Source organism: Castanea sativa, chromosome 8, assembly GCF_040712315.1.
Source record: "Castanea sativa cultivar Marrone di Chiusa Pesio chromosome 8, ASM4071231v1".
In the NCBI taxonomy this organism is placed as follows: Eukaryota; Viridiplantae; Streptophyta; class Magnoliopsida; order Fagales; family Fagaceae; genus Castanea; species Castanea sativa.
In genome coordinates, this window is record NC_134020.1 from 52,448,509 (window position 1) to 52,470,174 (window position 21,666).

At 32.2% G+C, this 21,666-nt stretch overlaps 1 protein-coding gene across 1 annotated transcript; it reads right to left on the reverse strand.

The window, feature by feature from the left end:
• Positions 1-2,641: 2,641 nt before the first annotated feature.
• Positions 2,642-10,612, reverse strand: LOC142606848 (phenylacetaldehyde reductase). Its single transcript, XM_075778206.1, has 6 exons — positions 10,383-10,612; positions 8,143-8,312; positions 6,504-6,695; positions 4,975-5,137; positions 4,392-4,578; positions 2,642-3,134 (listed from the first exon to the last, which is right to left on the reverse strand). Exons 1-6 carry the CDS (start codon positions 10,501-10,503, stop codon positions 2,990-2,992), a joined length of 978 nt encoding a protein of 325 aa, XP_075634321.1. The 5' UTR covers positions 10,504-10,612; the 3' UTR covers positions 2,642-2,989.
• Positions 10,613-21,666: the final 11,054 nt, after the last annotated feature.

Sequence of the window (21,666 nt, forward strand, 5' to 3'; positions counted from 1 at the left end):
AGTACCGCAGTTTAAACTATAAGTTCTTTATTAATGTGTACATGTTATAATGGTGTGATTGGTGTCCTTTTTTCTTTTCTTTTTTACAATTGAATTAAAAATTGCGTGTCATTTATTTTTCTCATCCCATGGAATCAAATTCATAGGAGATAATACCATAAGCCTTATCATTTATTAGCCCAATTTTTCTAATAGGGAGAAGTTAATCTAAAGTAATTCTTTTTTTTTCTTTTTGGTTTTCTACCCAAGTGAATGAATGCTTTATTTTTTATAATTAAAATCGTCACTTGAAGAATAATTAAAATAGGGAGAAGAATTTTTTTTTTTATACTATGAAAGGAATAAGACACTTAATCAAGCCGTTTTTGTGATGAGGCTCATCACATAATAAGATGCCTCAATTATGAAATTAGTTAAATTACCTTAGATGACACTATTAAAGTTTGAAATAGCAACCTAACTATTAAGATAGTTTTGATGATATTTATAAAATATTTTTTAACTTTAACATATGATTTTTAATAAATCATTAGTAAACCACAAAGCATATACACACATTACGTAATTAGGGAGAGGAATCCCTTATCCCAAAACTAGTTAAAGATTTCAAACTCACTATCTCATAGATCTCATGATGTTTAGGAGAAAAAAAAAATACAATAAACTTTCAGGGCCAGCTCAATAGGTGATGCAATTGATACAAGCACCCAATAAAAGGTCACATTTGTAAAAAAAAATATATATATATATATATATATACATATATAATATATTTATCTATATATTTTAATTAAAAAAAATTTAAGTACTTCTCTTGGTTAATAAAATGCATTAAAAAGACCTCATTATATCCTAAAATGCAAAAGATTAAAAATGGAAAAATAAAATAGTTCAAACTTCAGCTAATAAAAATAAATTTTAAAAGACAAATTTATTAATTCATTCTTAAAATATACTAAAATCAAAATTAAGACCAGACAAATTCATTAATAATACAATGTAATTATCTTGAAATATGCTAAAATAAAAATTACAAATTTCGAAAAGAAGCGAAAAACCTCTCATCTTTCTATCTCTCTGCCTCTGCGCCTCTCCATCTATTTTCTTACGGTCTTACAATTCTTTTCTTCATCTTCATCTTCATCTTTTTCCATAAACTCAGTCTAGCTTGAAATTTTTCTTGGTTGATTCCATAAAAATTTTTCTTGAAATTTTTCCGAAACTGAAGACTCTGTGTCTTCTATTTATTTAACTTAAATTATATATATATTTTTAGCTTGTTTCACACTTTCACCGCACACAATTGTTTGATGGGATGAGACACTTTTTTTTTTTTTCTTTTTTATATAGCTTTTCTGCCCCTCTGACCGGCTAACCCTCTCTGAACCTCACTGCCATGATAATTGATATTTGATAGGACACATTTTTACTTTTAAACTTAGCCATAGGATGAATGGATGATAGGAGCAGTGGAGGGTTTCTCACTTTTTTTGTTTCTAGGAGTACAGGCTTATGCTGTAGACTACACGGTTTCTCACCTTTTTTTGTGCTTTCAGGACCTGTAGTACTGTACAGCCCATAGTGTTACACGGTTTCTCACTTTTTTTTTTTTATCTAACACTTTATCTATTATTATATATATTATTTTTCTAATTAATAATTTGATGTGTATTATATCAACTTATTTATATTATAATGACATTAATTTATTAAATTATGTATTAAATTAATTTTTATTCGTGCAGATTTAAATTTTAAACTAGTCACAGTTTTAGAAAAATTACAATAACTAAGTTCTATTGCTAAGGAAACTAAGGAACTGTGTAGATATTTAAACAATATTATACTTCGACGCAAGGGAAGGGTTTGCATCGGCTTTAGAAAAATATTATATCATGTCATTTGAAATTTAAACAATATTATACTTTGAACATAGTTTGATCTGAAAAAAAAATTTTAAATGTAAAATGGACTTTTCCTTTATAGCAGAGCGGAGAGAATCTTGTTACCAATGTTTCTTTTTAATTTATCATCCCCTTGCTATTGTTCCATCAAAATCGCTTCCCTAGTAATTAATTCTATCATTTGGCATCATTGACAGCCTTTGTGAATGTTGGTCATTGCCATAATTTTTTACCACCATAATCTTTTACATAACATGAGCTATGCTTTTGGGATAGTAAACTAATATTTCCTCTCTCTCTCTCTCTCTGTGTTGTGAGGACTTTTATTTTACAACATTCATTTTTATCATATCCACAACCTTTTATGATCCAATTCAGCTTCTTCTTCTTATTATTATTCTTATTATTATTATTATACATTTTCTACAAAGGCACCTCATTATTTAAGAACTAAATTCAACCAACCATAAATTGAAGGAACTAAAATTGAACCAAATTCCATTCTTTCAAATTTCATTGATCAAATCCGAACTGTTTAATTTGCGGGACCAAAATCAAATCTATATCAAATTCCAGTAACCATGAGTGTAAGTTACCCTTTACTTACAATTCAATCTTCTAATGAATTTTAAACTGAATTATAAGTTTAACATGCCTAGCTAATTTCTCAAAAAGTTTAACCATTCTAGTGAAAATGAAACTAACCTTCAATTAAAGTGGCAACATTGACAAGGAGATTAATAATAACTATCATGGCATCAACAATCATTATTAAGTAGTACATGCTCTTTCTCGTTATCATTTTCCAATTCACATCAAAATGAGCATCACACAGCACTTATGATTTTGAAAGTGGTAAATACTTCATCTAAACAGAAAAGAAATGCATAGCATTTCCTTTTATTGGATAGGGAAAAGTCTGGGACTGAAGTTACTAACCTACATAGTGCATACATAGATATAAAGAGAAATACACCATCAAGCTGAAGACTCCTGAAACCAACACACCAACCAAAATGTGGTGCTAGGCAATATGCCTCACCATTGTTTATTACTTGGCAGGAACTTCAGGGTGCTACCAATACTTAAAAACTGATAAACTTCTTTTCCTTCAAGCTTTCAACAGTTTCCTTGAGGCTCACCTCAAAAGGAATGTATTCAATACCCAAGCTTCTTGTCCTTTCTTTGGACACCTGATATGTTGGCACAAAGGGCTTATCATCTGCACACCTGTTAAAAGTTATTTGGAAAAGGAAAAAGAAAATGTTAATGTTTATGTAGATAAAAGACTAAAAATAATAAACAACAAACTGTAAAGAGTAGAATAGTTGGAATTTGGAAACAAGCCCAAATTTTGGTTTTATGAGTTATCTTCAAAGAGTTTGAATTCATGAAACCTATTGTCCAAATGCATACTAAAACTTGGCTAGTATTAAAATACATGTTTGGTTGGGTAAAGGAAGGGATTAAGATGGGTCTTTAGATAAATGCTCATCATTTTTGGTCAGATGGAAAGTAGTTTCACAGGACAATTTTTTTGTGAAATGTCATAGTTTCTATCCCCATCTAATGCAGTCTTCAATTAGTAATTTCAAACAAGTCGAATTCTCTCTCTCTATTTCTTTTATACTTTCCTGGAGCAGGATATACTAGTGACTTTTAATTGCAGTGCTCCTATATATTTAGTACTGGTATATTTATGAATTCACGAAACCTATTGTCCAAATGCATACTAAAACTTGGCTAGTATTAAAATACACCAACAATCTTCATAAATATCCTGCTCCATCCTGCAACCCCTTTCCCCTCTTGCTTTACTATCAAATGTGATTGTGTTCTTATTTTTGCAGTTGACAGAGTGAATGTAGAATGCAGATTGAGAATGTTCAAATAACAGAATAACTTATAGAAAGTCAAACAAGTAACAATGTTCAATTAATCAATCTTGAGATGGGATGATATAATTAGGGTTGGTGATACAAAGTCAGATCATAGGTGCCCCTGTCTCCGCCCCTTCCTTTCTTCAAAGTGGGGAAAACAAGCAAAAAAAAATTTTTAAGGGGGGGAGGGGGGGGAGAGGGAGAATTTTGGTTGGGTCGATGCAGGAGGGAGACATTTTTTTGCTAATGGCAACACTGATGAGTGAGAGAGAAGGGGGAGGGGCAGCAATGAGAGTATAAGAGAGAGAGGAGTGTTTTGGGTATGGTAATAGGATATGTGCATGTGCGTGTGTGTATCTGCAGGGTAGATGGGGCAAGGACATTTTGCCATCCCTAGATATAATTTAACTTTTTTTTAGTCCAACAAGAAACAAAAAACACAACTAAGCAATATGTGGAATCACTGAAAGACAATACATAACGAGTCAATGTGTAAAATCATTGAACCACATTATACAAACAGATATGCACAGTTGGAGCAATTACTGCTAATGGTGAGTATTACTAAAATATTATATCTTGACAATAAAGGGAAATAAAGACTTACTTCTCTGGAAGTTGTAAAGAGGGATAAAGTTCACGTAAAACCCTCAAAACTTCAGTATGGTGTATAACTCTCTCAACCAAACAATATCTTCCACTAGCTGTAGGAATTTCATATGCTAGAATATGTGCATTGGCAACATCTTTGACATTAACCCATCCAAATGTTACATTGGGAAATGTCTGAGCTCCTGCATCAAATAAAGAAATCTTTTTCCAATGAATAATAAAGTTTTATTAGGAGGAAGAAGTAAAAAAAAAGGAGCTTCTCAATACACTGGGTAAACTAGGTGTGTACTAAGATGGCAACATAAGGAAAATGAATAACTATCATTGAAATCCAACAAAGTAGAGTAGGAATGGCTTTTGTACAAAAGATGAATGGGACAAAATTGGCTAGCATCAACTGCTTACTTAACATCCTTTTTCAGTAGAAGAGAAATCTGTTCACAATTTTAAATGAGTTATCAAATACAGTTTTGATTAACATTTTAAAACATCTTCCCAAAAAGTTGTTGGTCAAAATACTTATTGAGATAAATCAGAAACCAGGATCAGTACAAAACTTAGAGGGAAAAAAAAAGTACCATTTATTAAGTTCAAAATCGCAGCAGCACTTGTGTTAAGCGTTGGCTGTAAGAGAGGACCAATCACCATTGCTGGGTTAATTGTAACTATGTCAATACCCTTCTCTTTTGCAAACTTCCAGGCATTTTCTTCAGCCAACGTCTTTGATAGCATATACCATTGCTGGAAAACCATTCAAGAGGATACCCAGAAACATTAATAGCCATTAGTAGTACGGTTCCCAGACTTATAAGTTATCATAAATCTCTCATTAAGAGAACAAATTAACCACATGTTTGATGAGCTAAATCTGCATAACAATGATAGATACAGGATCACTTAAATTACATGGCACTGGTCAAAATCACTTGGATGGACAAGGAAATCTTAAGTGTGATATTGCAATAAAACATTCAATGGGCCAAATTACCCAAGTAATTATGTGGGAGCAGGAGCAATAGAGCATATCCTAAGTTTCAGATTAATTCTAGAGAGTGAGCTCATGCGTGTTTTTGAAAAATAAATACTTTCACACCTAATTGCAAAAGAATCTCTATATTATTAATTTTGTAAACCAATGTTCCACATTTTCTTACAACATATTCAAAAAGATCAGCTCTCAAAATAATGAGGTCATGAACAGAAGCAAGACTTAATATTTATAGATCTGGTTGCTAAGTATAACTTTTAATGTAAAACCATTCGGCTTCAATCATAAAGTATCTCTTAACTCACTAGAAGGCTGTTATATTAAAACACTCTGCTCCAAATTTGTTTATCCATTATATCATTTTGGGATGTCCCAAAACATTGTCCATTTTAAAAAAGCCAATGGACACAATTTAAAGAAATTTCCTAGTTTGACCTTAACTTGAAAACTCAACACCCATTTTAAATTGAATTTTTTTAGTTTTAAATTTTAAAAAGGAGGCTAATTACTAATTACTTTTTATTTCAAAGAAATTGTCATAAATAATCACCCCTTAAATTTTGGATTTCTTACAGTAGACAAACATTTTGGTACACAGGATTATTGCTTTTGATTCTCCAAACCCTTTTGCAAAAATTGCTACAATCATAAGAAATGGTAGGATTCATGATGGACCATGGGCTGGAATTATGGTCGCTAATTATACTGACCTCACCCCATTCAAAATAAAAACCCCCTAACCACAATAGAATACTCCACTCAAACTTTCAAGCACCATATTCCATTTTATTACCATCAAAAAAAAAAAATGCCCTCAACAATTATGGATTAAAAATTGTTGCACTCATCAATGTAACATGCACAGTCCCAGAGATGTTGATGCTTACTGGATGCATAAATCATCTAAATTAGTACATAGTGTGTACATAGTACATAGTAAATAAAATAACAAGGCAAATCACCATTGTTTTTAATCTATGAAAATTCCAAAAAGGGATTCTGAAAAGTAGTTCTAGTAACCTAGTTTGCACTGGAATCACTGCAATATTATGGGCCATGATTTATATGCATCACCATCTTTATATTCAAAAACACATGAAGAGTAATGCCCCTACATACCTTTGCTTCCTTACAAACGTCTGGATCAGAAAACCAAGTCTCATCAACAACCACATCAGGAGTTCGAGCTTTTTTATTGTATGAAACTGCAGCCATAGAGGATGTCACGACTACCCGCTTAACAGATGGAAATTTCGCACACGTATTAAGAACATTAAGTGTTCCCTTCACTGCAGGTTCAAGTAATTCTGCCTGAATGATGAGAGAAAACTTAAGTCATATTCTTTTTCTTTTTGTGGTGGTGGTGGTGGTGGTGGTGGTGGGGGGGGGGGGGGGAGGAGGGGGGAGCTCCACTAACATTAGCTAAGGCAACAAAATCATAAGACCATTCACTGTTCATAAAAAACTTAGAATACTGTTATAATATTTTATTTTATTTTTGATAAGTAATTTAGAATACCGTTATAATATAATATTCAAAGACTAAGTAAAATACTACCATCATGTTTTTTAAGTACACCAACCTACAATTCCAGGCAGAGTTTTGATAGTGCTTATAGGAACAAGAAAACAATATTTAGGTAGCAATAGCAACACAATTAACATTATTAAAATAAAAAATTGTGAAACAGGCAGTTACAAGCTGTGCTTCACAAGGTTATGACTTTGTCAATTGGAAATTATTGGGAACTGTTTTTTTAAAAAGATTTTGGTCCATTCTGGATAGATATTATATAACAAACTTCTCTCAATTATAATCTGTGGTCAGGCATCAACACAGATCAGGACTAGAAGGGCTTAAGGCATCAGATTCTTTTCTTTCAAAACCAATCCTATTCTAAAGAATATTGCCTTACGATCTCCAAAGCAATAACCACCATAATTATGGTTTCCAGGGGACCCACATCTATGATTTATCCAAAGAGACTCTTTTGTCATACTAACGCCATTTCATGAATTATGCCTCCACTTCTCAAAAGTTGAGTTTAGGGTAGATTCACACTTCACCAGGTTTTCTTAGCAGGTCCTGCCTAAATCACTGCTGACAACATAGTTGGTGGTAAAGAAGGAAGAAAATGATAAGTCTAATAAAAAAATATTTATAAAATTGTTGTGTCTTTATGAAGGGGAATACATCACTTTTCAGAAGTGTACTACATATTTTCCACTCACCATCCTTATCCAGGCACCTTTAAAAGTGCACATAGAGGCTCAAGTAAAATATATTACAATTAAAGCTTAGGGGGTACATTACAAACACACCATGGTTATTGGGCGCAAAGTGCAATTAACCCGAATTTTTTTTCATCAGTAAGCCACATAACACCAGGTGGGTTTTGATCCCGTGACCTCACCCTACAGTTGAATTTAACAAGAAAAGGCAATAGGCTGCAATTTTAACTTTCAAGTCCAAAAAAGTCTGCTTAAGTAATTAACTTAGTTAGTTTAGTGTTGGCAATGGTGCAAGAAGCCACACTCAGAACAAAGAATAGCGAAAATCAACTCTGAGATTCCTATTATGTCCTTCTCATTTCTTGATAAATAGAGAAAAAGACCTATTGTGGAATTTTCTAAAAAGCTTGTTGAATTTTTCAGAAGAAAAGTGTACAGATAAATTCTTTTAACCAATTCCATCAATAAATCAAATTTAAACATTTACAATTATTAAACATTTAAAGAATAGTAAAATGGGATGAACCTCTGGGTCCTCGACGTTATGATAGAAGGGAGATGCAGTGTGGAAAACCCCATCACAGCCCTCAACAGCAGAATCAAAAGAACCTTCTTCCAGTAGATTTGCTTTGAATAGGTGAAGTCTCTCCTTGGCCCCATCAAGTACTTGTAAGTGGTTTGTTTTCTTTGGATCATCTGCAGGAGGTAGAAGTGAACTTGATTAGTATATCCATCCGAATCTTAACTATACAGTTGACCTACGGAAAAGGGTAAAAATCCCAATGACTCATTTATTGAAAATCAGAATGAAAAGGAAGAGTCATCCGGTAACAATAAATAGACATGCAAAACTAAGCACAGAATAGCATTTTCATTTCTCTAATGTATGAGAGTGCAGTATGAAATTTAAGGGCAGTTTTTAGACAATCTAACATATAATCCAAATTAGTATACTTCTATTTTATGAGCACATTGAGAAAAACAATATTACATATACATATTGTGCATGATCTCATATATATTTTTGCATTTTTATTCCCAAGACCGTTAACAGCAACAAAAAAGTCCAGTGCACTTCGTCTTTCTAATAAAATTTCTTACGTTACTTATAAAAAAACAGCAACAAAAAAGAAAAATTACAGCTACAATCTTACATAATTACAACATCCATTTAGAGCGCAAAGACTACAAAAGAGCGCTGCCATACACTGGAGGACATGATATTCTAAATCCCAAATTATCTGACAATTTGTTCAGAACTCTGGGGATGAAAAATCACATAGGAAAGGACGATGATTCAATTTTAATCATCCCTTCAAGGTCCAAATACAGCTCTGAAGTAATTTACAGAGAGTGTAATTTCTCAGTCACTGTAGTCTTCATCAGATTTACTTGAAATGGTGTTTATTTGATTTGTTTACAAAAACTTTTCCAATCATATAGATGGACAAAAATTCCTCTATTTGGGTTTCCATATAATACTTAGGTCCGTTTAGATACAACTTATTTTACAGAAAACTGAAAACAATAACAATGATAATACTACTAATAAAAGTTACTGTTCACGCTCGTTGCACTGTTCACATGCCTTAATTCACTGTTTATGCAAGAGGTGCTCAGCTTAAGGGGAAAAAAAACCCGCAAAATGTGGCTGCAGACGCACTACCCAAACAATACCTTGGTACCTGTTTGGTTCAACTTATTTTTCAGCTTTTTGAAATTTGGGATGTTTGAAAAAGTTGTCCAACGAAAAAAATGTACTAGGTAAAGTGCGGTTTGAAACCACATTACCAAACAGGCACTAGTTCTAATTTCTTCTCCTCATTTTCTTTATTATATATTACTTTGCCAATTTTCAAGATGAAGAAACAAACTATATGACATCGAAATCAAGCATGTATAATCAAGTATTAATTAATTCCAGAGTTCTAACCATCCATTTCCACTTCAGACTTTAATCAAAATGCATATTAACTGAAATGGACATTTACAATCAACAAATAATCTAATCACTTAATTTTAGAACAATCATCTCCATGAGTTCATGCCCTTTTCAATCCATTAATCTAGCTAATAATCTTGCCCTTTCAATCACCTCCCAACACCCATCTCCCCAATTTTATTTTTTTTTAAACAAAAAAATCCGAACCCAGTTCCCAAAAACCCTCAATCAGTGTCTCAAAGAGATCTGGTAACAAATAAAGGCATTATGAAAAGCGAAAATGTAAGATCATTAGCCACAAACTGGAACTGGGTATTGCTTATAATTTTGATCCAAAGCAACAATGTTAATCACAAAGTATCCAAAACCTCACCATTAACCCATACAAACAAACAAAAGAGTCCCAAAAAATAAAGAATCAGAACCCATAAAAAACAAAACTTTAAAACAAAGATTCCAATTTTATAAACAATATCCTTGAGCACAACCAGGAACTGGGTATTTCTTATAAACAAGAATCAAATTGGGAAAAAATATCCAAACCCAGTTCCCAAAACCCTCAATCTGTATCTAAAACAGCCCTGATAGCCATCAAAGAGTTTATGAAATACCAAAATATACGATCATAAGCCAAAACCTGGAACTGGGTATTGCTTATAATTTTACACCTTGCAAGAACGTTAAACACAGAATCCAAAACCCCTATCCAACTACAAAGAATCAGAGCCATAAAAAAAAACATAACTTTAAAACAAAGACTCCAATTTTATATTATAAATAAAGAGAGTGAGTGTGATAGTGACAGAGATAGTGATAGTACTAACTGGGGTCACGAACAGAGGCCTTGACTGTGTAACCACGGTTGAGAAGAAGCTTGACAAGCCATGAAGCAATATAACCAGAGGCGCCAGTCACACACACAATCTTCCCTGCTCCACTGCTCATCTTTCTCTTTCTTCTTTCTTTCTTTCAGATTTTTCTGCTTATTGCGTTTTGGTTTTGGGCAATTGAATTAATAGGCTTTGCGTATTATAGGAAAAACATTATGTGTCATTATCCTTCACTTCCTCTGAATTGGTCAAATATAGTAACGCGAAATAAATTCATAATATCCGGTCCCACGTACGTGTCGCCATCGACAACCACAAAGTACAAACAAACTATTGAAAAAATATATTTTTTTTTAAACATACTTGTATAATCGTTTAAACGTATGTTTTTTGTTTTTACATAATATTACAAGTATTTTCTCACACTTTTTCACCTGTACGTATTTTTTAAAAATATAAATAAAATTACTAGAACAACATTACCAAACGACTCGTTATTCTCACTACCTTTGAGCACTCTTCTATTTTCTAAATTTACACATTTTATTTATGACAGTTTTATTTTATTCTTTATTTTAAAAAAATTGTATTAATACTTAACTACTAATAGGAGAGAAAAATGTGAAGTGGAAAAAAAAATTTAGTGAAAAAAATGGTACATTTGTAAAAAAAAAAAAAAAAAAAGCTTTTTTATTTTTTATTTTTTTCAAAAAGAATAAGTTGTATTAGTATTTGACAATTAATGTGAGAGAGAAATGTGGAGATGAGAGAAAAAAAAACTATTTATTACTAATTTTATATGTCTAATTTTATGATTTAAGACTTAAAAATAGGTGAATTTGAAGGTATTTTGGGTATTAAAATTGAGAATCCCAAATAGAGAAAGTCTCTTAAATAGATAGATTAGACCATTCACATCATCTGGTACAAAAATTTATGTCTATTTTAGTATAAAAATCTATTTTTTTCTATTTTAAATACTCACTTTTCAAAACATTCCACGTTAGATTATTTATTTTACACTACATTCCATTAAAATATCAGTTGTTCTTAATCTTTTAAATAAAGAAATAATAAACAATTAATTACAAAATTAATAATATCAGTATAAATTTACGATTACAATAGCAAACTTGTAAATTTACATATTTATACACGAAATGATATTGATCAATTTTAGAAAAAATTATGTAAATTATGCACAATTTTCTATTATACGATAGTGATTGACGTGAAGTGAATTTTTCGTCTCAAAAAAATATTAGGTTCATTATTTTAATTTTTAATTTTTTTTTAAAATCCTAGGTTACATGCGTGGTTTTTTCTTTACATAGATTAAGTTCATTTAAAAAAAAAATCCTTCTAACAAAAGATTAGGTTCAAATTCGTCTATTCTCTTGGTGTGCCTTTGTGTTAGAACTCTTTTTTTTCTCCTTTGTGTATGTGTTTGTTTCTTTAAAAAAAATCATCTATTCCCAAAAGAATGTAATAATAATTTGTATTTTCACCAAATAGTGAAAATCAATCATGATGTAGCAAGTATTATTATTAAAAAAAAAAACACGGAAAAGAAAAGTACTTGAATGATTTTTTTGTCATGGCCTCTATTTTTATTTTTATTCTTAACTTGCCTGCAAGCTAACCCCAAGTTTGTGCAGCTAAATATTTAAGGTAGGTTTAAATACGGATTTTTTTGCTAAAAATTGAAAATTCAAAACATTGTAAAAAAATATTTTTTAAATGTATAAAAGTGTCGTGGAACCTATTTTTAATAAAAAAAATTGCTAAAAAAAGATTTGTGAGTCCCGTAAATAGTGCACAGGACCCACTGGTGTGACACATTTCAGTGCGAAATTTGGACGTTCAAAGAGGTAGTGGGACCCACTGGCAGGTTTGTGTCCAATGTTCACGTCTTCTCAACAATAATAATAAAAAGGAGAACGCAAATGCAAATGCAAATGCAGTGCACGAGAAACGCAATCCAAACACTACCTTAGTAGATGTTACTTTCTTACATTTTTTTTTTTTAATTTTAATTTTGCCTGACTTGTTTTTTAAGCAAAATAAACCAATGAAAAATAGTTTATCCAATGAAAACTTATGTGATTTTTTTTTTTTTTTTTTGAGTTTGGTGGTGGTGTTCAAACCTTGCACTAGGCATCATAGTGGGTGTTGGCATCAGAATCTCAGGTGCTTTTGCTGTGGAGATTTGTCACACTATATAGTATATACATGATCGTGGTGAACCCTTTAAATAAAAGGTCTTTAAAAAAAATTGTTATGTGTAAAATTTTATCAGGAAATGGCTGAAAGGATTATCATGAAATCATTTTTATGTAGTCTTTGGTTTGAAAATTTAATATATCTCCCGTATATAAAGTTAGAGGAATATAACTTCTGGGTATATGAAATGATGAATATCTAAGAATACAATTATATATGTTTGTTTTAGTTTAATTAGAAATTTAGTAAATTTTTTATCAGATCAAGACACTAATTGGTTTTTTGTATAGAAGAAATTATCTCAAATTTCTTATTCAACTATAAGAGACTTTACCAGTTGAGCTAACTGGAACCCATTGAATAAATCTATATAAATTATCTATATCTTTTATACTATATATAAGAGAATTTTCTTCTTTTAACTGAATTTTTATGTGATACAAAAATACCCTCGTTAATAAATGGTAATTTCATTAAAAAATAGAGTAAAATTTATCACTTTTATTTATTTGAAAAATAAAAAATATTTTTTAAAATTATAAAAAATACAAATTATTAACTTTAAAAAAAAAACATAAAAGAGCATAAGAATATGCACATATTTCGAGCCTAATTTATTAATAATAATTTTGTTATCTAGTAGAATTTCACTCTCATAAAGACCGTTTTGCGTCCAATCCAATCTACCAAGTACCAACCAGTTGGTATTTGGTAGATTGGATTAGACCCAAAACAATCTTTTGTCAATTTTACCTGATCTACGTTGTTGGGATTACAATTTCACTCCTCGTAACTACTCTAAAAATATGTTTGTGTGATGTAATGTTAAATGTCATAAAAAATTTAAATATATTTTCCTTATCACTAATTAGTTTTGAGGCAGAATGACATAACTCACTATTCAATAAATATTATCAATGTCAAAGTCATGGGTTCGAGTCACAAAAATGTCATTATGAGAGAGAAATTGTTGGAATACCACAATTTAACTTTATAAAACCACTCTAAAAATAACCCCTCTACAAATAAGCCCGATCCGACCCAAGGGAAACAGAAAATTAATAAATAAGTAAAAATTATTCCATTAAAATTTAAACTAAATTAAATAGGATGATTCATTGAACCAAAGAGTGTTAGTATTAAGCTGAAAAGCCTCAGTCAAAAAAAAAAGAAGCTGAAAAGCCGTGTATGACTAGAAGTATGACCGTGCACCATGCAGATCTCACTTTTTTCTTTCTTTGGAGTTGGGCTAGGAACATCGAAAGTGGCACCTCAGCATTTTATGGATCTAAGTTGAGGGTGATTACAATTTCACCCCTTCCAACCACTTTCAGCGTGGTTGAATGCCATAAAAGATTTAAATTTATCTTCCTCATCACTAATTAGTTTTAAAGTAGAATGATACAACTTACGGTTCAACAAATAGTATCAGACCCAAGGTTATGACTTCAAGTTATGAGAGTATTATTGTGAGAGAGAGATTATTGGAGATCACAATTTAACTCTCTACTGCCTCTCTAAAAATAGCCGATTACACAAGGAAGACAGAAAATTAATAAATAAGTAAAAATTATTCCATTAAAATTTAATCTAAATTAAATAGGGTGATTCATTGAACCAAAGAGTGTTAGTATTAAGCTGAAAAGCCGTGTATGACTAGAAGTATGACTGTGCACCATGCATATCTCACTTTTTTTTCTTTCTTTCTTTATTTGGAGTTGTACTAGGAACATCGAAAATGGCACCTCAGCATTTTCCCTTTCTTTGAGGTAGTTTCTTACTCAACTTGACGCCATCCCTTATGTCATTTGGGAATGGTGATGCTTAATGCTTACAGGAGTAACGATTGTGACACATAAAAGAAAAATTCTTAAAGTGCTCTCCCAGCAAGAGAAATGTTGTTCCTTTCTTTGAGGTAGTTTCTTGCTCAACTTGACGCCATCCCTTATGTCATTTGGGAATGGTGATGCTTAATGCTTACAGGAGTAACGATTGTGACACAAAAGAAAAATGCTTCAGTGCTCTCCCGGCAAGAGAAATGTTGTTCCTTCTTTTCTAATTTATGGTAAATTTTATCATAAATTTAATGTGTGAACTCTATTATGAATGTAAAAAGAGGAAGTATCATTTTTCAAAAATATCTAAGAATTACTCCATATAAAAATATATAATTTTATGCTATATCACGTGATGAGTTGTGAGTGGTGAAAGTGTATCTCCACATGACACACCATCACATATCCACCAATCATAATTTACCATAAATGAGTTATGGCACAAAATTATACATATATATATATATATATATATATATATATATATATATATATATAGCATTACTATATTGATAGTGTCTTAATAAATAAAATTTAGAGACGCACCCAACTTCAACTTCACAATGTGGTAGGAAAAGCTTTCCTTTAAAAAAAAAAATCCTAATTTACTTAAATTAAAAGTTTAAAAGATTATCAAATGTTTCTATATAAATTGTTAATGCAGTGAGTGAATATTAGTAAGTAAAAATTGATTTTGATGATAGATTAGAGAACTAGTAAAAATTTGGTATATTAATAGTTTATAAAAATATTGTAAAATAATTTATAACTATATCATTACTTTTTTTATTTATAAATATTCAGCTTTTATACTATTATGTAGATGTATAGTTTATATATATGATAAGATTTAACCTATAGATTTCGTTCTATGATGATTGTTGTTTATCATTAGGCGATGATAAGGGTATTTTTGGTGTGACACAACAAAGAAGCCGACGCCCCTCAAGACCCGTCGGGTTCATATTAGCAAATAGAGTAAAGGCAACGATTCCACATGGCAGACGGACCTAGGATGTCTGACGAACATCTCATTAAAGCTAACGGGAGGTCTTGGACATGGCTAGTGATCGATAGGGTGAGAAGGCCAACGGGGCCAACGTGGCTTGGCATGATCCCCACAAATGACTATACATGGAAATGGATTGTGTCCCACAATGAACCCCAATCAAAGGAATCCCTACAAGGAAAGGATCCAGCAAAATACGTGTATTAAATAAGGATCTTCCCTACAAAGAAAGACCCTCTCTGCCAAGAAACAAATGTCAGCTTTGCGCTACTATAAAAACCTCAAAACTCTCACAAACCAAAGTATACATAATTTACCCCAGTTCTGGCACTCTAGAGTTGTAAAAGTTCTCTAACTTAACCTTAGGATGGTATTTGGCCGGTACCACACCGGTATTCTCTACAAGGTCTTCCTTTTCTTCTTTGTTTCGCAGGTTTTGCCTAAAGCACGTAAGGACTGTGCGACTTACTAATGATTTTTTGGCATCAACAGGTGAAGATATGGTTATAACTTTTTTTTTTTTTTTTTGAGAATCAAGGTCGGTTATACTAAGTCTTAAATATTGGTTTTGTACTTTTGTTATAAATCAAACATTATGATTGTGTGTAGTATATATTTTAGTATTATAGATTTAGGCGCATTTTGTACAAATGGTTATATTATTATATCATAACCAGCATGCTCAAACTTGGGGCCAATCATAACTTTTATAGTACAAGATGCGAGAAAAATTGGCGATTTTTTTTTTTTATTAAGTGAAAAATGAAAATAGTTTATGAGACTTATAAAATTTTCTAAATCAAACTGATGTGATTATTTTCTAACAAATTAATTGATACAATATATTAGATTTACTAAATTAAACTATCTATATTTGTTATTTGAAAATGTTTTAAATTTTGTAAGTTTTTTTTAGGGAAACATAATGCCTTTTTTAATTTCAATTATTATATAAGATGAGATATTTTGTAAATAATATAATGTGTGGTTGAGATTTTTGTCTAGTACTCTTCATAAATGATTTATCATTTACACATCTTAAATGACCTTAAAAGGAATCAGATATAGGTAAATCCATCATTTATATATAAGACTTTAATAACATAAAAGAAATGTAATTTTATCAATAACTTACCAACATTACGCTAATAATGTGTGACATAATTGTCAATACATCCGCTCCCTTTTCTACACAAATCCCTCCTTAATCCTCACAATGCATTACCAAAGTGGACCAAATGGACCGATTGGACTAAATTAAGAACCTACCAACATTACATACGCTAAGATGGTCACATAATTGTCAATGAAGTAACTCCTTTTTCTACACAAATATCTCCTCATAATGCATCACCGAATGGGCTGAAGTGGACCAAATTGGACATAAATGGAGTGAATGGACCAAACTGGGCTGTAGTGGACCGAACTACACTAAATCGGCCGAATTAGACTAAAATGGAGAAAATTGATTGAATAGACCGTAATAGACTGAATTGGAACGAAATATAATAGGTGGACCGAAATGGTCCTAAATAGACCAAAATAGACTGAAGTGAACCGAATAGACCAAAGTGGACCGAAATAGAAAGAATGGACTAATTAGACTAAAGCAGACCAAACTAGACCTAAATGGACCAGTGGATAAAAAGCTAAGCTGATATGGTTTAAAATGAGTGTAACAACAATAAATTCTAAAGTTTTAGATTTTAGATATTATATAGATCAAGAGGTTTTAAGGTTTCAAAATGCTAATGGATAGATGAACAAGAATTCTCCAGTTTCTCAATGAGTAGCATCAACTTCAAAATTCATTGTTGGAATGTCACTAACCAAAGAAATCCTCAAACTTAAACCATCCAAAAGCATGGAATTTCTTCCTCCCATCTAAAACTTTGAAATGGACTTCTTTAGAAAAAGAAATCATTGAATCTAACTTCAGCTAGTCCAGTGATTACAATTAATCATAGTAAGCTCTGAATTTGGCTCGTAGAACCCTGTAAGATCATTCAATTATGACAGACCTTAACATTGAATTTAAGTGATACATTTGTCAGATACTGTCTGCTAGACTTGAAGACATGTTTCACAAGGCAACATTGAGAAATCAACTTCTCTTTCACAAATTCGTCACAGATTATGAGAAATGAAATACATACTGTGAATTCTACAGTACTTTGTAATCAGTATTGCTTGTGGTAACCATACAGATGGAATGTCCAAGTTGCTAATGTAAAGTGAGCCCCAAATAGCCAGCTAGTAGCAAAAGCTAACTACCATACAAAGAGCCATTGTTGTCTAGAAAGAATGGTGATAAGCTACTCCCACTAATTTCTACTGAAAAATTGCCATTTCCCAGAACTGAATCAGGAAACTTTACCATGCCAGAAATTTGCTACATCTGAAACAACTGTTGATAGAAACTACAAGCAGTCCTGGAGCCCAAGAGAAGTTTATAAAAGCCCAATGTCTGATGGTGCTTCCATTCATTACTTTCAGCATTAAAACAAACCTTTTGTCAGAATAGAGAATCTGTGACTTTAATACCTAAGAAATCAGTTTGCTGTTGAATTTTTATGTCTCTCAAGTTAGACATTAGCAAACCTTGTTCATCATTTTCTACTGACCAACTTGAGGCAAGTATTCTCTTTCCTTTCTAGTATCATGATACTTCAGCTATTTAAGAAAGGAAAATTATTAATTTACATTGTACCATCAGTGTAAGATTTACATTGTAGACCAAACAAATGTGTACAATATTATACACGGTTATGCAAATGTGTTCTATATTGTATACTATGTAAAATAATAAAATAATAATCAACAACTTCCTCGTAGTAAATGACTGTATGAGGCTTAATTTTTTAAAGTAATGAAGTGGCTTCAAACATTATTCATGGAGCTGGAAGAATCGGAGCCTCGACAGATGCGAGCTTGTTGTCTATACTAGCACTGATGCCAAATTCCTTTTCATAGGGATCTTTTCTCATGGTAATTTTGATGAACTGTTTGCTGAGACATTGGAGAAATGTCAGATCTTTTGCTGCATTGTCATTATTATTTGCAATGACCAATGATTTGCCTTTTGCTGACCGACATCAAGGGGTAACTCTTTGAAACAAGCATGTGAAATTGTGAATGCATTATATTTGGGTAGAAAAGTGAAAAAAATATGCAAACAAAAAACTTGCAAGTTTCCATTAGCAGCAATTAGCAACATCAGCATTCAGCATTTGCAATTTATTTAGATCTATGTTCCTCAGTTTATCAACAGAGTGGCTAGAAGCCCAAGGAATTGATGATGTAGACCTGTAAAATGTCCATTTCTTTTTTCATGGGAGTGTTTGGCACAAAAGTTTAGCATTGCTGTTATTTGCTTCTCATTAATGGAAAATTCTTAAGTAGTCTCGGAGCATAGTGAAATGGTACTCCCTCCTCTCACATTCATGGTAGACTCCACCATGAATTTAATGAGTGGACTCCATCATGAAGTGAGAGGAGGGAGCACCATTCTCCGTGCTCTCTGAAGCACTTAAGAATTACTCTTTATTATCAACCCTTCATGTATCTCTGATTGCTATCTTGTAAGCCTGTAAAAAGATTCATCATATGAACTGACTAATGAGGCTAGACTTGTATGTACAAGATTGCAAATATTGAGTACAGCCTACCTCCACTGGAGTAAGAGCACTTGCATCAGTAAAAGTGTGCGCAAAATAGAAAAAGTGTTGAGATATGCACATTTTGACCAAAAAACATCCACAGTAACTGTGCATGTATGCACGGTTATTGTAGTTCGTGTATTTAATATATTTTTTTTAATTTTTTTGATAGTATTGGTGTGAGTAAGGAAAGAGAAAAGCCATAAGGAACTCGTTGGCATGGGTGAACTTGGCAAGAAATAGTGCACAAACCAATTCTTCCTAGCCTCCCATTCTGAGGAAATTCCTAACAATTTGTTTGGTTTAAAAGAAAGGGGAGGGAAATGAAAAGAAATTAAATCCTTTTCGCTGTTTGAATAGCATTATAAAAAAGGAAATGAACTAAATTTGTTAAAAAATCTATCACTTGGACCCATATTTTTTCCATCTCCCTTATTTTTATTTTTTTCTTTCTTTCATTCCTTTCCTTCAAACCAAACATAGGGTAAGCTTCTCTCTCTGACTAATGGATTTGAAGGATTGTCATTAATAAAGAGTCTGTGCATGTTTGTAATTCACTAGTATGTGGGGTTCAAGTTCAAGTCTTCAAGTTACCCACTCTTGCATTTACGTAGTTACGATTCAATGTGAGACTTTTCTTGACGTGAAATTCATACCGGTAAAAAAGAAAAAGCAATTAATGTAAGAGCAAAAGAATACAAATGGCGAATGGGATTTGGTTACAAATATTGAAGGACGTGCTAGCTGGTATAGGCAGAATAGGTTACTGCATAAAAATGGGAACCTCTGCAAAGTCTGAGTATCATCACAGTATGTGCAAAAAATTTTGGTATATCCTACTATTTCTATTTTACATACTTAATTTTACAAAATACTTACATCAGTTTGTCTATTATATACATTTATTCAAATAAAATATTTATTTCTTTAGCACCATAAACAGTAACCATGAGAGTGAGATGATAAAGGAAATGAGAAAAAAAAGGTGAAGAGAGAGAAATAAAAAATAAAAAATTATTTGCACAGTGAATAGTAACTATGTATATATGCACGATTACTATTTATTTACAAGACTATTGTGTATATTTAGACATTTTTATAAAGACTAATGTCAAGAGTTTTTAGATTAAAATAAACAAAATTGAGCACTATTTGTATTTTAGAAGATTATCCGAGTTGCTCTAACCTAAGAGCATTCACATTGAATGGGCTAAACCTCTCCTCTATGCCAAATTTTAAAATAGCATACCATTGAGGCCCAAAAGAGAGCTCCATTGAATATTGGGTTCTGGGACAATTGTAAAAAAAAACACCATGGAGCTACAATGCGATTCTATGTTTAGAATCACATTGTTTAGAATAGCAATTGTAAACTTTATATTAATATTTTATAAAAAATATCAGTCCTTTCTCTCTCTCCACGGTCTCTTATCTCTGTCTCTCCATCGCTACACTTCTCTGTCATCCCCTCTCTCTCTCCATGCCGATTCACCTCACCCATCTTCGCAGCTCTATCACATCAAGCCTCTCTCTTCTCTCTCATCCCCTCTCTCTCACCATTGCTGCAGATTCACCCTCACACATCTCCGAACTCACCCTCACCCATCGCGGTGGGTTGTGATCTGTGTGGGAATGGGTTTTGGGTCGGTGGGTGGCGGTGGGTTGATTTCAATAGGTGTGATTTTGGTGGGCTATGGTGTGGGCAGTGGATGCAGCAGTGTTGGTCTGGCGGTGCAATGACTTGGGCAATAGGTGCAGCAGTGTGGGTCTGGTGGTGTAGTGGCGTGGGATTGACCGTGGGTTGCTATGTTTTTTTTTTTTTTTTTGTGGTGTTGATGATTGGAGGGGGTTTGATGGTCTGGGTTTTTTTTTTTTTTTTTTGGTGTTGATGGTAGATTATGGGTTGCTGGTGGTGGTGGTGTCAGGTGTGTGTGGTGCAGCGGTGGTGGTGATTGTGGATCTTGAGCAGAAAGAAAGAAAGAGAGAGAATAAATAATGTTGTGAAATATATTACTTTATTGTGTAGAAATATTATTTTAATGAGTAGAATAGAAAAATAGAAGTTTGGATACGAAAGTATTGTATAATTGATAAAATAATTTTTTAGATAATAAAATAAGATAGAATTATGATAAATTAACGCAGATGCTCTAATAGTTCAAACTTGCAAATAACTCCGTCGTGGGCGATTCACATTCTGATATAGCACCCAATGCCGCTTTACATGAGTTTCAAAGCTTTTTCACATTTTCAGATACTTTCTCACAGACCCCGTTAATAGTGCACAAACCACTTTCTCTGCAAAGCAGTGGCGGCTCCAGGATTGTTTCTCAGGGTGTTCCTCGGTGGGCTTGCTCTGTTACAATTTTTTTTTCTTCAAATTCTCTATTACAATTTATTATTTTTTAGATTTTAGTTCAAATTTTTTTTAGCTTTTTCTTTTTGCTTGAAAGCAATGTTATGAATACCGTTTTGGACCTTGTTTCGGTTTGTTTAGTGGAACGGAATATTTTGGTACCGATCTATTTCGACATACCGTTTCAGGGTATTTC